We start from the raw sequence: 16,059 nt of genomic DNA on the forward strand, positions 1-16,059 counted from the left end.
CACACACACATTCACAGAGTGTGTTCAAACAAACCTACTGAGCGCTAACCAAACCGCAAGCTCTTTGAAATGGGGCGGAAATCAGCGCTGTGGCTTGTCTGCCGGGCTGTATTGTGTAGGAAGTGGTTTTAGATCTCCACATGTTAACAAGTTAAAGCTTTAATTGATTTAAGATTGGCTAATGGGGAGCTGATTAAAGAGCATTTTACTGCAGTTCCTCTGTCTTTTTCATTTCCATTCTTATTTGTTTTCGCTCTTTGTGCAGGCAGCTGGACTCAATGTGTTGATCATTTGGCCTTTTTTTTATGAATGCCTGCATTGCTGCTGCTGTTTATTTATCTTTTGGCTGCTTTTCCCCTCTCGTTCCAACATCAGAATGGGAGAAGAGAACTCATGTAGTTAGAAACACAACACCGGTGATGTTGTAACTGAGGTCACTTTAAACAAGAGAATTCTCAGTATACTGTTCTGTTGAGTTGTGTTCACTTCGATTCACTTCACTTCAGTTCAGTTCCGGTCTCGTCTGTTCTCTTCTCTTCTATAGCATTAATTTAACTTCATTTCTATTTTATTTAGTTCTGTTTGTGTTGCTTCACTTCACTTCTTCATGGCACTGCTGTTCTTTTCACTTGGCTTTGCTTCACTTGTGTTCTGTTCACTTCTGTTCATTTCTGTTAATTAATTTTAAAGACAAGTTCATTTCTATTCACTTCCATTTTGTCCTTTTCTTTACTTCTTTTCAGTTCACTTCACTTGTGTTCTGTTGTTCTCAATTCTTTTGAGTTCATTTCATTTTAATTTTGTTCTGTTCTGTTAACTTTGGTTGAGTTAATTTCACTTCACTTCTATTTTGTCTTGAACTGTTTGTCGCTTAACTTTGCTTCAGTTCAGTTCATCTCTTCACTTCACTTCACTTCTGTATTGTTGTTCATAATTCTGATGAGTTCATTTCTATTTTGTTTTGTTCTGTCCTCTTCTGTTTTATGATAAGTTAATTTCACTTCACTTCTATTTCAACTTCTGTTCATTTCGCTACTGTTCTGTTCGGTTTACTTGACCTCTGTTTACATCGGTTGAGTTAATTTCACTTCACTTCTGTTAATTTCTGTTAATTAATTTCAAAGACAAGTTCATTTCTCTTCACTTCCATTTTGTCCTTTTCTGTTTGTCACTTTGCTTTACTTTACCTTACTTCTGTTCAGTTTACTTCACTTCACTCATGTTCTGTTGTTCTCAATTCTTTTAAGTTCATTTCACTTCAATTTTGTTCTGTTCTGTTAACTTTTGTTGAGTTAATTTCACTTCACTTCTATTTCATCTTGTTCTGTTCATTTCGCTACTGTTCTGTTCGGTTTACTTCACCTCTGTTTACATCTGTTGAGTTAATTTCACTTCACTTCTGTTAATTCTGTTAATTAATTTTAAAGAAAAGTTCATTTCTCTTCACTTCCATTTTGTCCTTTTCTGTTTGTCACTTCACTTCGCTTTACTTCTGTTCACTTCACTTCACTCGTGTTCTGTTGTTCTCAATTCCTTTGAGTTCATGTCACTTCAATTTTGTTCCTTTCTGTTAACTTTTGTTGAGTTAATTTCACTTCACTTCTATTTTGTCTTGTTTTGTTTGTCGCTTAACTTTGCTTTAGTTCAGTTCATCTCTTCACTTCACTTCTGTTTTGTTGTTCATAATTCTAATGAGTTAATTCACTTCTATTTTGTTCTGTTCCTTCCTCTTCTGTTCTGTTAACTTCTGATAAGTTAATGTCACTTCACTTCTGTTCATTTCGGTTTACTTCACCTCCGATTACATCTGTTGAGTTAATTTCACTTCACTTCTGTTCATTTAATTTGTGTTCTGTTCACTTCTTCCCCCCTCCATTCTATAGACATGTTCAGTTTACTTCTATTCCGTTTAGTTTTCTTCACTTTCTCTTGACTTTATTCTTTCTGTTCAGTCCTATTCTCACCTCTTACTCATTTTTATTTATTTATTCCGTCCTCTATTTCACTCTTAATTTCCTCCCTCATCCTCTCTCTCTCCTGTTGTGTCATGTCATCTTAGATCTTTTCCAAATTAAAGTTTACACAAGAGCAATCAAACAAAACAAAAGCATTCTAGTTTAAACTCGCAGGCCAGGATGCCAGGGCTCTTGTTTAAATTTTGGCAGAGAGTGCCTTAATTGAGAGATGACAGCTGAAATGTTATTTTTTCCCCTCCTTTTAAAGCAAGTGAGTGCTGTCACACTGATGATATCTGTTTCCATTTGCACATTAAACACGGCACACTACACGCTCGCAGCTATAGAGTCACACGAGAGAGAGGCAGCCAGCATGTCTTCTCCAAACCCTCCGATCAAATATTGCTCTTGTCAGTAAATAAGAAGCAAGCCACAACGACTGGATTGTTACATGCGGCAATAAAGAGGTAAAAGCTTGTGATCTGGGTGGCCTTATACTGTATGTGATATTTCCCTACATCTATTCCGACATTTTTCTCAGGAGAAAAAAAAAAGGAGAAAGATAGATGTCAACGTGTTTCAGGGAGGAAAGAAAAATAGTAAAACGAGAGTGGAAAGACAGAGGTGACAACCTACAAAATAGCAGCAACATGTCATTTTATTAGAAGGGTCGAGGTGAGATATCAACCACAATGTTGAATTAAGTCTTTAAATGCTTGTGAACACTGTAAATGAAGATCGCATAATGACACCATTGTCAACATGTTTAAAACTTGTCCTTTAAAAAGCAAATCATATGGGATTCAGGAAACTTAATTTGCTCTCCATTTAATCCCTTCTGTCTAGGACAAAAAATTGAGACATTGACGAGATCTCAAGTGGGATTGTTCTCATTCCTAAAAGTTTGCTAATGCATCTTGAGCTCCGATCATGCAGTAATTAAAGCAAAAATCAATTTGATTTAACTCAAATTAAATTATGCTTGTAACATCATTCATAGTTAGATTAAATCAATGTGAAGAAATCTCTCTTTTTTTACTGTGTGATACAAAAAGCTTTCGGTTCCTGGCAGACAGGGATGGCTCTGTGGACGAGAGGGCATAAAGACCCCCTCTCTCGAAGTGTACAGGGACAGTAAAGGCCTTGCTGTCCTGGCTGTGTTACGAGATGCCCCTGTGGATGCTAAAATAAGAGTTATAAACCCAGGAGCCACATAATAAACCACTGTGACCAAATTAAACCATGAAAAGTGGTTGTGTTTGCATGTTGTGGATGAGTGTATGTCCTACATTCATGCATGTCTTTCGGCTGATGCATTTTGGTATCATCATTACTTATCACAAGGACCAAATAGAATTTCCGTACATTAGCTATAATGTTAGCCCAAATAAAGTGTTCAAAACAATGAGGACGCCAAAGCCAGAGTTCGTAAGTGGGTCTCCATTAGCACAGCTCTCTTAGCTTGTTCACTACATGGGATGTTGTTGAAGCCAGTGGGCAGATGAGTGTGCGTTTGTGCCGCCGAGCTCAGGCGCTAACAGCTGTAAAGGTCTTAACTTACACAAATAAAGAGCTCGTAAAACTCGCTGCCTCTCAACACAGTCCAGGGCTGTAAACACAAACACACGTCCACATTAGGTGTCACACAACATGTAAATGTGACACAGTGTGGAAACAGACACTGCAATCTCTCTCCATCTGTACACAACAGTCACTTTGAGTGTGTTTGTGAATGCAGCGCTGATAATTCATTTATAACAGTTGAGGAAACCAACCCCTCATTTACCAAAGCTTTGATGCTCGTTCAGACTTCATGTGTACAACATTCAATGCTAGTTTTCAATGCAAAGTGGCTTGTAAACAACAGAACCAGATTATTCTAAACTACGCTTACTCTTACACTCGATCGTGTGTTCTCACACATACTGGATGCAGGGAAGTCAAGCAACACAGATTAAGCTACTTCTGTTGAATAATCAGGCTGTAGTGAAGCGATTCAGAGAATCAAATGCCAGAGGTGAAAAATCGATGTGATCTTAAACTTTATTAATTAAAAAACATGGCAAGTTTACTATATTGCTTACAATGTCTAGTATTGTATTACAGTACTTTTTATGAGGCCATGCAAAGAAATTGCTTTATTCTTCACTTTTTGTCTTTAACATTTCCCATATTAAAGCTTGATTTAATAAAGCATTTTAAAATGTAATTTAATTATTTATTTTTTAATTTTACTTCAATATTTGAGTAATACTACCATAATTTGCTTATGCTGTCTAAATTAATTACAGAAGTTTAGTTTAGTTTAGTTTAGTTTACTAACTTTGTTTTGTTTCGCTTTGTTTCGTTTTGTTTAGCTTCGTTTAGTTTCGATTTAATAAAGCATTTTAAAATTTAATTATTTAATTGTTTTTAAATTTTACTTTATTTTATTTCAATTTTTGAGTAATACTACAATAATTTACTTATGCTGTCCTTTTAAATGACAGGTAAATTAATTAGTTTAGTTTTAGTTTTACTTTAGTTTTACTTTACTTTAGTTTAGTTTAGTTTTACTTTAGTTTAGTTTAGTTTAGTTTAGTTTAGTTTAGCTTTGTTCTGTTTTGTTTAGCTTTGTTCTGTTTAGCTTTGTTTAGTTGCATTTAGTTTTGTTTAAGGTTTGAGTAATACTACCAGAATTCACTTAAGTGGTCTATTAAAATTATATGTGAATTCCAACGTTTTTGTAGTGTCATTTAGTTTTGTTTGGTTTTGTTTAAGGTTTGAGTAATACTACCAGAATGCACTTATGTTGTCAGTATATTCAAACTATAATGTAAATTCCAAGCATGTTTTATTTTCTTTCTTCGTTTTGTTTTGTTTCTTTATGTTGTCTATTCAAACGATAGCTGTATGAATTCCAGACGGGATGGTCTTCCAGTGTCCCCGTTAACTTTAGCCTGAGGTGGGAAAATGTTAGCAAACATTCAGCAGAAACCTTTTTTAATTTTAATGATAAAAATCTCAACTGGTCTATATGAGAATGCCAGGCCACATAGCTGGAAAAGTGACGTGTGACAGAAGAGTGGCAGTGGTAGTACTCAGAGACATAATAGCACCCCTGAGAGAGAGAGTTATGGGCTGCCGACTCCACAGAGGCAGGTTGCTGTGTTAGGGCTGCATAAAACTCACTCATGTGTGTTACGGGTCTCCAGTGTTACACTGCTACTCAAACCAACTCACCCACAATGCCATTTATAGAGCTATCAAAGACACAGCAATGGGCAAACACACACTTGGACATTGATTTATGATACTCGCATCCAGACAGCTTTAAAAAGTTTATCCTTCATGCTTTTAACAATTTATCTTGGATGACAGATATTGTTATCATGTTGTTATTTCAATCTATTATGTGCCTGTTTACTGGGTTATTTGTCTGGTATGTGTTACAAACTACTCATTTAATAAACATTCTGAGAGGAAATCAAGGGAAATCATCTCCGGATAAACAAACACTGTTGCAAATACCTGAGCTGAGCCGGCTTTACGCAGAGAGACGGAGAATGATGGTTTTATCCTTGTGCTTGAATGCCTGTGCCTTGTAATGACCGAGTGTGTTTGTGTCTCTCTAGATGTGGACGAATGTATGGACAACAACGGCGGCTGTCAGCAAATCTGCGTCAACACTATGGGCAGTTATGAGTGCCAATGCAAAAACGGGTTCTTCCTGAGTGACAACCAGCACACCTGCATCCACCGCTCGGATGGTGAGTCTCCTCCTGCTAATGTTGCGCACTGTCTGGGCCAGCTGTGACCCAAACTAACCAGACATTTCCATTTTTAGCTTGAGTTTGAAGTTTTATTGTTGCATCAAATCTCATTGGTCTAAAATAAATGTGTGCCAATTAAAAGTACGTAATAAAATATAAAATGTTAGGGAATAAAAAAACTACTAAGGGGTGTGCATAAGACTATCATGACACCTTCATAATCATGACATGACATTATGGATATGAAGGAAGTTTTATGCATGTTTATGACAACTGTAATTAAGTGTCATTTGCTCAGTTATGACATTTTTAATGCAAAATGACATTGTTTGAGATGTCTTTGTTAGGACACCTTGACATAAACCAATACATCATACATCATAAATAAATAATGACATTACTAAGACATTACAGATTAATTATCAAACTTGAGAAACCACCTAGCTTTATTGGTTAACATTACATTAAACTGTCAGGTGGTTGGTTTTGACATCGGCTGTCATGAAGCCATTTTAACTTTTTAATGACAAATTCACTTAGTACCACTGTAGTTGAGGTCACAAAAAATATTCATGACACAGTTATAATGGCCTCATAACAGCCAATGTCAAAGCCAACCACATGACAGTTTAACTTAATTTAATATCAAGTTGTCATGACAAAAACATCTTAAACAATGTCATATTTGCATTCAAAATGTCATAACTGAGCGAATGACACTTAATGACAGCTGCATAAACTTCCTTCATATTCATAACATATGTCATGATTTTGAAGGTGTCATGTTAGTCTTATGCACACCCCTTCAAGTAAAGTGTTACCAACTGCATAAGGTATATCATTATATCATATGCATTTTGAGTTGTGTACATTGTGATTTACGTCTGTCATTTTGCCACTTTTGCTGTTATGGATGACAGAAGAATAATTCTCCGCTGGAAGCTTGTCGTGGCCGTTTTCTTATTCTTATTATGTGTCCATGTGTACTCTGCCTTTCTCGCTGTGGGTTCAGAACAGCCAATTCAGCAGCATCTCACTTCTGACAGTCTTGACCCTGGACAGCACTGAGGGTCAGAGGTGGAAGAACGCGCAGGCGGCCAGCGGGCATGTCTTTGTGTGTGGATGGGGCATGCATGCAGTTTAAATGCATGGTAAAATCAGTCATGACGTGTGTGTGTGTAGATCATGCTTTCTCATTCCGCCTGTCAGAATTAACTAATGACGCTTCTCCGTGTCGAGGCGGATGCATTGCCGCACACTACGCAAATCTGAGCAATTTGCACAGAAAGTCATGAATGAGAGTGGGTTGCTTCGTAATCGCATCTTTGATGTCCCTCACAATCATGTGTGGAATGTGGAGAGGAGTGTGCGGCCCCCTCCTTTTCATCCTCTCCTACTTTTTTAGGCTATGTTTGCAGTCTTTTCATAGGCTCTCTGATCTTTAGGATGTGTTCATATGAATGTCTGTGTGTGTACGTAGTGTTATATACAATTTAGTATGTACTTAAAATGTCGATATAAATGGACTGTTATAATGGATAACTGTTTTAAAAAGTGATTTTTCACTATTATTTACAACAGGATATGCATTTTCATGGTTTTAAACTAGGGCTGTCCAAAGATTAATTGCGATTAATTGCATCCAAAATAAAAGTTTGTGTTTACATAATATATGTGTGTGTGCTGTGTATAATTACTTTATATATATATATATATATATATAAATACACACACACATGCTGGTATGTATTTAAGAAAATTTATATTTATATTTATATATAATATAGATTGTGTATATATATATATATATTTTTTTTTTACGTGAAAATAATTCTTAAATATATTCATGCATGCATATATATATATATATATATATATAATTATACACAGCACACACTCTGTATATTATGTAAACACAAACTTTTATTTTGGATGCAATTCATCTTTGCACAGCCCTAGTTTAAATAAAAGTTTTTTTTTGTTATAAGAGACAATAAAAACAACTTTGTTCATCAAAACCATTCCTTTCATAGCAAAAAATGAACTTGATTCTCAAGTCAACCAATTTGCGATAAGCTTGTATACCCTTTTTGACAAGCCAAATTTATTTAAGCCACAAAATAAACTTAATTCCATAAAATAAGTATAATGAACTACACAAAAAGCATTTCAAACATCTCCAGAACATTATATAATTACCCAAAATCAAAAATTCACCCCTCACACGTGTTATCATGCCTGTCAAAAACTTAGGCTGGCTGTCGGTTAACACACTCATGGACATCAATCACTTTAATGATTACATAATTATTACCTTACGATAATAATCCACATCATTTGAATATCACAACATCAATGCCATAGTCAAAAAATAATGTGCACAATACATGGTAGTCACGCATTTCCTGGAAACACACACTACCGGATGTTTCGACTACATTATCACTTTCCGAGAAGAAGGAGAAAATGATGGCCTGAGCGACTTCAACATGCTGTCTGTCAGAGAACATAACGTACATAATACATAACTCATGAGTATAAATTTGTTCTTCTCTTGCTGAAACTGAATCGGAATGATCAGGGAACTGAGTGAAATAATTTACTCTAAATGCTAAAGAGAATAAACGCCAAATCTTGACTGATCTTTTTTTTATCATGATTGATAATTTTCCCTATTTTTTACATTTCACTGGGAGAAGATCAGCGAGGGAGGAAAATGATAGAGCCAGTCAGGAGCTGGACAGAAAAATATAGTATTTGAGAGGAGGGGTCCAGAAATGCTCCGTATTTGCTTTTGGTGAATCTCTGCTCCTGCGTGTAGTATTTTTACTTCAAAAGCAAAACTTCAGTAAATACTCTAGTAGTGTATGTTTTCATGTGAGTGAGTGTGTGGTGCATTTGTGTACTTGTCTGTAAACAATCTAAATGGTTGTTTTTGTGGATAGCTAACTGATGGTGCTGTGGCGGTCCTGGATGGCTTTGCACGCTACACACACACACACACACTGCTCTGTACCCACTGTAAACAGAAAGATGAATCAGATATTTGCCACTGGAAAGACTGGGTATCTTTTTCAATTATGATTTTTATGAGGAATACTGTTCTGCTCAAAGTCAGCTAGTTTGTATTTTTTTTTATTTAGGGTTTTATTTTTCATTTATAGTTGATTTATTTATATTGTTTATTTAGTAGCCTACTATTTAAATTAAACTATCTGACATACAGATATTTACATACTTTACATAAGACAAAATAATCCTACAATAGGAAAACAAAATTGATCCTCTTACACATTTACAAAAGGCTGTAAACAGGCATGCAGACAGTAGCTGGGTTTCCACCCACATATTTTCACATAAAAGCACTGAATAGATGTTAAAAATAATAATAATAATAATAATAATAATACATTTTATCTTTTGCCTGTCATTTTTTATTTTTTGATATCTGGTAATATTTACTATTATTTTACTATTTTTATTATTTATTATTAAATTAATATACATTTTATTATTTTTAATTATTTTTTAAATTGTATAAAAATGATACACTTAAATTGTATAATTAATAGTTGTTACACAATAATTTTAATTAAGGAAGAACTTTACTTGGAATTTTAATTGGGGCCATTAATGGTGCAGAAATGACACGCTGTACCTTTAAGCCCGCGTACAGTTTTCCTCATCTGCCATAGTCTCATAGTCAGACACACTGATTACAAACAGGCAAGCTTTCACACGTTTAATCTCACCCTAAATGAACCTCTCACCTTCCTTCATCACCCTCACTCATCAATAGTGTGTGTTTGGGTATCTCTGTGTGTGAATGTGTGTATGTTTCTTGTTTACAGTTAGTCTGTCACCAGGATGGCCCATTGGCTCATGCCTAAGGCTTATGTATACGTTTGTGTGTGTGTGTGAGAGAGAGAGAGAGAAAGAGAGAGAGAGATGTGTGGTGTTGTGTGTTTACAATTCTTCACTCACCAGTGTGTCCTACTGGCCTGAGTCTAGCGCAGTGTTGCGCAGTGTGTGTGTGTGTGAGTGTGTGTGAGACATTGGCGCCGTCTGTCTGCTGTGGAAAACTAGAGCTCTATAAGAGGCCATGTTCCTTTGACTAAGGCTTCTGTCAGGTCTATTGACCTGTGTGGGTCACTGTTACTGTAATGTCCATAACAGTTCATATAGTTAATGAAAGTTTTACAGCAGTTGTTAGGTCTGTTTATACATATGCATGAATAATCATATGCAATAAGCATCTGCATAAAATCTAAAAGAAATCTGTCTATCTCGCTGTCTGTCTGTCTGCCCATACCTCAATATGTCTATCCATCTGTCATTTGACTATCTATCCATCCATCTACCTATCTATCCATCCTTGTGTCTATTCATCCATCAGTCTGTCTATATATCAATCAGTATGTCTGTCTATTTCTCTATCCTTCTGTCTATCCATCAGTCAATCTGTATATCCGTTCGTCTGCCTGCCTGTATCCACCATGCCTCAATCTGTTTATCCATCCATCAATCTGTCTATCCATCTGTCTATCCATCCATCAATCTGTCTATCTTCCAGTGACTCTATCTGTCTGTCTATCCATCCATAAATCTATTTACCTGTCTGTCTACACCTCTTGGTCTGTCTATCCGTATGCCTATCTCTCCATCCATCAATCTGTCTATCTCTCTGTCTATCTCGCTGTCTGTCTGTCTGCCCATACCTCAATATGTCTATCCATCTGTCTGTCCTACTGGCTGTTTGTTTCTCTATCCCTCCATCTACTTATCTATCCATCCTTATGTCTATTCATCCACCAGTCTGTCTGTCTATCTCTCTATCCTTCTATCCATCAGTCAATCTGTATATCTGTCTGCCTGTATCCATCCATGTCTCAATCTGTCTATCCATCCTTGTGTCTATCCATCCATCAATCTGTCTATCTGCAAGTGAATCTATCTACCTGTCTGTCTACACACCTCTGAGTCTGTCTATCCCTATGCCTCTCTCCATCCATCAATCTGTCTATCCATCAGTCAATCTGTATATCTGTCTGCCTGCCTGTATCCATCCATGCCTCAATCTGTCTATCCATCCTTGTGTCTATCCATCCATCAATCTGTCTATTTGCCAGTGAATCTGCTGTCTATCCATCCATAAATCTATTTATCTACCTGTCTGTCTACACACCTCTTAGTCTGTTTATCCCTATGCCTATCTCTCCATCCATCAATCTGTCTATCCCTTTGTCTATCCATCCATCAATCTGTCTATCCATCAGTCAATCTGTATATCTGTCTGCCTGCCTGTATCCATCCATGCCTCAATCTGTCTATCCATCCTTGTGTCTATCCATCCATCAATCTGTCTATTTGCCAGTGAAGCTGCTGTCTATCCATCCATAAATCTATTTATCTACCTGTCTGTCTACACACCTCTTAGTCTGTCTATCCCTATGCCTATCTCTCCATCCATCAATCTGCCTATCCCTCTGTCTATTTATCCATCAATCTGTCTATCTATCAGTCAGTCTGTCTGTCTATCTCTCTATCCTTCTGTCTATCCATCAGTCAATCTGTATATCCATCTGCCTGCCTTTATTGATCCATGCCTCAATCTGTCTATCCATCCTTGTGTCTATCCATCCATCAATCTGTCTATCCGCCAGTGACTCTATCTGTCTGTCTATCCATCCATAAATCTATTTATCTACCTGTCTGTCTACACACCTCTTGGTCTGTCTATCCCTATGCCTATCTCTCCATCCATCAATCTGCCTATCCCTCTGTCTATTTATCCATCAATCTGTCTATCTATCAGTCAGTCTGTCTGTCTATCTCTCTATCCTTCTGTCTATCCATCAGTCAATCTGTATATCCATCTGCCTGCCTTTATTGATCCATGCCTCAATCTGTCTATCCATCCTTGTGTCTATCCATCCATCAATCTGTCTATCCGCCAGTGAATCTATCTGTCTGTCCATCCATCTGTAAATCTATTTATCTACCTATCTGTCTACACACCTCTTAGTCTGTCTATCCCTATGCCTATCTCTCCATCCATCAATCTGCCTATCCCTCTGTCTATCCATCCATCAATCTGTCTATCTATCAGTCAGTCTGTCTGTCTATCTCTCTATCCTTCTGTCTATCCATCAGTCAATCTGTATATCCATCTGCCTGCCTGTATTGATCCATGCCTCAATCTGTCTATCCATCCTTGTGTCTATCCATCCATCAATCTGTCTATCTGCCAGTGACTCTATCTGTCTGTCTATCTATCCATAAATCTATTTATCTACCTGTCTGTCTACACACCTCTTGGTCTGTCTATCCATATGCCTATCTCTCCATCCATCAATCTGTCTATCCCTCTGTCTATCCATCCATCCATCAATCTGTCTATCTGCTAGTGAATCTATCTGTCTGTCCATCCATCGGTCTCTCTGTCGTAGGGAGAGTCGAAATAGTAAGTACACACACAGAAGGAAACAATAAAGCCTGATGGCTATGAGTCGTCAGGGATGTGTTTCCATTATCGTTATTTTTTCTTCACTATTCTTTTTTTTTATAGTTGTGTCTCAAACATTCCTGGAAAAGAGTGACTATTGTTTGGAACCCTGTTTAGTTTACACAGTTATAAACTGAGTTTCTGCTCCAGATGGCCCAGTGCCACTGATAGAGTCAGAGCAGCTTAACCTAGTGGATGTAAACCCTTCACTTTCTGTCATCTCTGTTCCCGCTCTGGAGGGAATCAGATTGTACACTCTTTTTCTGATTTATTTTTGACTTATTATTGCAGTATCACTCATTTGCTTGCATTTCATTTCGTTTATTTTGATCTTTTTCTCTGGAACCGTTCCGTCCCCGTGTTCTTCTGGCCCGAGATGTCCAGTTTGAAAACGAAGCCTTGGCCCCTGATGGGATTTTAAATATGGCACCAAATGTCCCCACATGTTGTGAAAATAATAACCCTGTAAATTCTTCTCAACCGCTGATATCCTGGCGATTGTTGGTGGGTTGTAAATTAGGACTTTACTTTTTTTCTGCCCAGACTCCAAAAGGTAGAAGTAACCAATGGGTTTGGCAGTGTAGTGTGAATGAATCAGAACCTTTCCTAAATATTTAAAAGAATAACTCACCCAAAACTAAAAATCCTGTCGTTATTTACTCACCCTCATGTCGTTCCAAACCTGTTATTTTCCCCATAAAACAAGAGGAGAAATTTTGAAAGTGAATAGTGACCACATCTGTCAAGCTCCCAAAAGGACAAAAAAAAGTTCTATAATGTAACATACAATGTGTGCATGTATGCTCGCCTGTGACATAACAGTCTTTAGGTCTGCCTACCTGTCTCTCTGTCTCGTTCTCTCTCTCTCTCTCTTATTCTGTCGGGAGAAAATCATTAATGCATTGGCTCACCCCGGCGCCACCCCTACAGTTCAGACACTGGTGGAGAAATGCCGGCTGATGATTTATGAGCACATGAGAGGAATACGACCCAAACACATGAACACACACACACACACTACAGTCCTTTTCACACATTCTGTACACATTGATAGAGACACATAATCACATCTTCACACGAGCAGATTCTGGTCGGAGTAGAGTAAGACCTCTCCTAAAGGGGGCGTTTTTAAAAAGTGCTGTTGAACTTTTTATTCATCAAAGAATCCTGAAAAAAAAATCATAGTTTCCTCAAAAATATTAAGAAATACAGACTTTTTCAACATTTCAACACCAATTCAGCTTATTAGAACGTTACACTGAAGACTTGAGTAATGTCTGCTTGCATTACAGGAGTAAACTACATTCAAAAATGTATTAAAATAGAAAACAGTTATTGTAAATTGTAATTATATTTCACAATATTACTGTTTTACTTCATTTTTGATCAAATAAATGGCAGTGAGCCATTTGGTGAGCATAATGAGATTTCTTTCTTGTAGTTGGTGGTGAATACGTCACATCTCTCTTCACCTTCATCTGTCCTGTGAAGGATAACAGAAAAGGTGGGATTAAGAGAGAAAAAACAGTGAAGATAAACACAGCCGATTGACCATTGGGTGGCAAAGGTGTTTATTTGGATTGTGTGAGGAAAGGAAGTGAGCAAAACGAATCCACTGTACACGCACACACACATGTAAGTGTGAGTAAAGTGTCTTAGACGTTTCACTCGCACACGGCCACCCGCTCCTGTCCTGAGTCCCTAGCAAACATCCTGCTCAGACGGTGGAATCCTGCAGGGTCACGGCAGAGGTCAAAGGGCATGAGCATGTGCGTATTTTTGCTTGTAGTCCTAGAGATGATGTTTTTTTTTGTTTTTTTTTCTACATAAAAATGGTGATGAGTGACGACTAGTACTCTTTAAATAAAGAGTTTTGAGTAGCATGTTGGAAAACTATTTCAGTCGTCTCATGGCCGAAATTTTCTCTGCAGGGCCAGTTTTAGGGTGGGAGAACTTTGATTGAACTGTACGAAACACACACCCACACACTCGCTTACAAACACATGCACATATGCTGCTGAGGTGCTGACAGCAAGTGGGACTGAAGGTCTTGCCCACCGTCTTCCGCTGGTTATAAATACTGTGATTAAATATTAGCTTTTCAGCTGAAGTAACCTTAACCGTTTCCTCTTTTGCTCTGTTTTTATGCTTTTCTTTATGTTTTTTTTTTTCCTGTTCAGTTTAAGATGTTTGACTGTGGCAGGTGAAGTCATGTTGGTAAGAGGGATGGACTGGCTATAAGGAGAACCGGAACTTTTCCCTTGACTTGCGGGCCATCTGTCAAAACTTGTTTAAATATACAAAGCAAACATGCAAAGATTTAAAGGAAGAAAACGTCCGGAAGCCGAATCATTTTAAAGGGACTTCTCACCCCAAATGGGTGGATCATATTTTTTTTATTCTGTCATTATCCTTCTATAAAGTGGAAAAAAGTGGTCCTTATGGCTCATGTAGTTCAAAAGTCTTCTAAACTCCTACAACTTTGTGTACTGACTCAAATTGAAGTCACTTTTCACTGAGAATCTGCCGCAACTGAAGCATTGAGTTTGTGAACTGGATCAGTTTTGTTCGTCTATGATATAATATTGTATATTAATTGAAGAATCGTTTATAAAATCCTTGTTTTACTTTTTGATCACCTGACTCCTTAAAGGAGTTGTTCACTTTTGAAAAAACTTTTGCTGATAATTTACTCACCCCCATGTCATCCAAGATATCCATATCTTTCTTTCTTCAGTCGAAAAGATTAAGGTTTTTGATGAAAACATTCCAGGATTTTTCTCCATATAATGGACTTCAGTGGGAACCAAACGGTTCAAGCTCTCCTATTCGAACTCGTTTATCAAAATGAACGAATCTTTTTTCGTGTCATTTGGTTCATTCAACGAACGAAATGAACGAGTTGACTCAGGAAAAGATTTGTTCATTTTGATGAACGAGTTCAAACAGGAGAGTCACAAACGTGCGCGTCACAGAACAGAGCAAGGCGACTATGTTTGAGCTTATAAAACTTAAACTTTGCTATTTATTTATTAAATGAGCGATCGTTTTGCTTGATAAGACCCTTATTCATCGTCTGGAATCGTTTAAAGCCCTTTGAACAGTTTGCACTGAAACTGTCTTTTGGACCTTCAACTGTTTGGTTACCATTGAAGTCCATTATATGGAGAGAAATCCTTGAATGTTTTCATCAAAAACCTTAATTTCTTTTCGACTGAAGAAATAATGACATGGACATTTTGGATGACATGGGGGTGAGTAAATTATCAACAAAAGTTGTTTATAAAAGTAAACTACTCCTTTAACATACAGTTAACAGTCATTCAAAATATAATGTATTGTGGTAGACTAGTATGTTGTAGAACTAAAACATGTCTAACATAACATCCCCGGTTGGTAAGTGTGCAAGATTAGAGGTGTCCTGATACATGTCCAGTTCTGTTTTCTTTTCTTTTTTCTCCTACTTTTGCTATCTGACTCTTTCCTCACTGAAGAAAACAGCTGCGTTATGTCAGAATAGAGGTGTAAAGGCTAAAGTGCGTATGTTTGGCTCAGTGTATGATCACCAGTTATTTGTAAACCTTCATGTTGAGGGAGAGACAGATATAGAGAAAGAATAGGAACACACATAGACGCCGGGATACTGTCTCTTTCTCCAGTCACAGTGACATCAATGAGGGTCACTGGGTTAGCCGGGGAAGGTTCCAGAAAAAGGCCCACTTTAATGTTAGCCGTAATTAATAAGCTTGTGTGTGTGTGTGTGAGAGAGAGAAAGAGAACTTGTGACGAGCTGTTAAGAAAGCTTGTGTTTGAAGAAGAGATTGGGGAGGGTTTTTGGAAAAGGCTG

General features: G+C 37.2%; 1 protein-coding gene across 4 annotated transcripts in view; it reads left to right on the top strand.

The window, feature by feature from the left end:
* Nucleotides 1-16,059, top strand: part of scube1 (signal peptide, CUB domain, EGF-like 1) — a 70,083-nt gene that overhangs the window by 14,242 nt on the left and 39,782 nt on the right. For all 4 annotated transcript variants that reach the window (XM_039667668.2, XM_039667670.2, XM_039667672.2 and 1 more), the window contains exon 4: nucleotides 5,570-5,704. In XM_039667668.2, coding sequence (XP_039523602.2) covers nucleotides 5,570-5,704 — 135 coding nt within the window. The remainder of the gene's footprint in view (nucleotides 1-5,569; nucleotides 5,705-16,059) is intronic.

This window comes from Pimephales promelas, chromosome 24 (genome assembly GCF_988280905.1).
Source record: "Pimephales promelas chromosome 24, fPimPro1.hap1.1, whole genome shotgun sequence".
NCBI classification, from domain to species: Eukaryota; Metazoa; Chordata; class Actinopteri; order Cypriniformes; family Leuciscidae; genus Pimephales; species Pimephales promelas.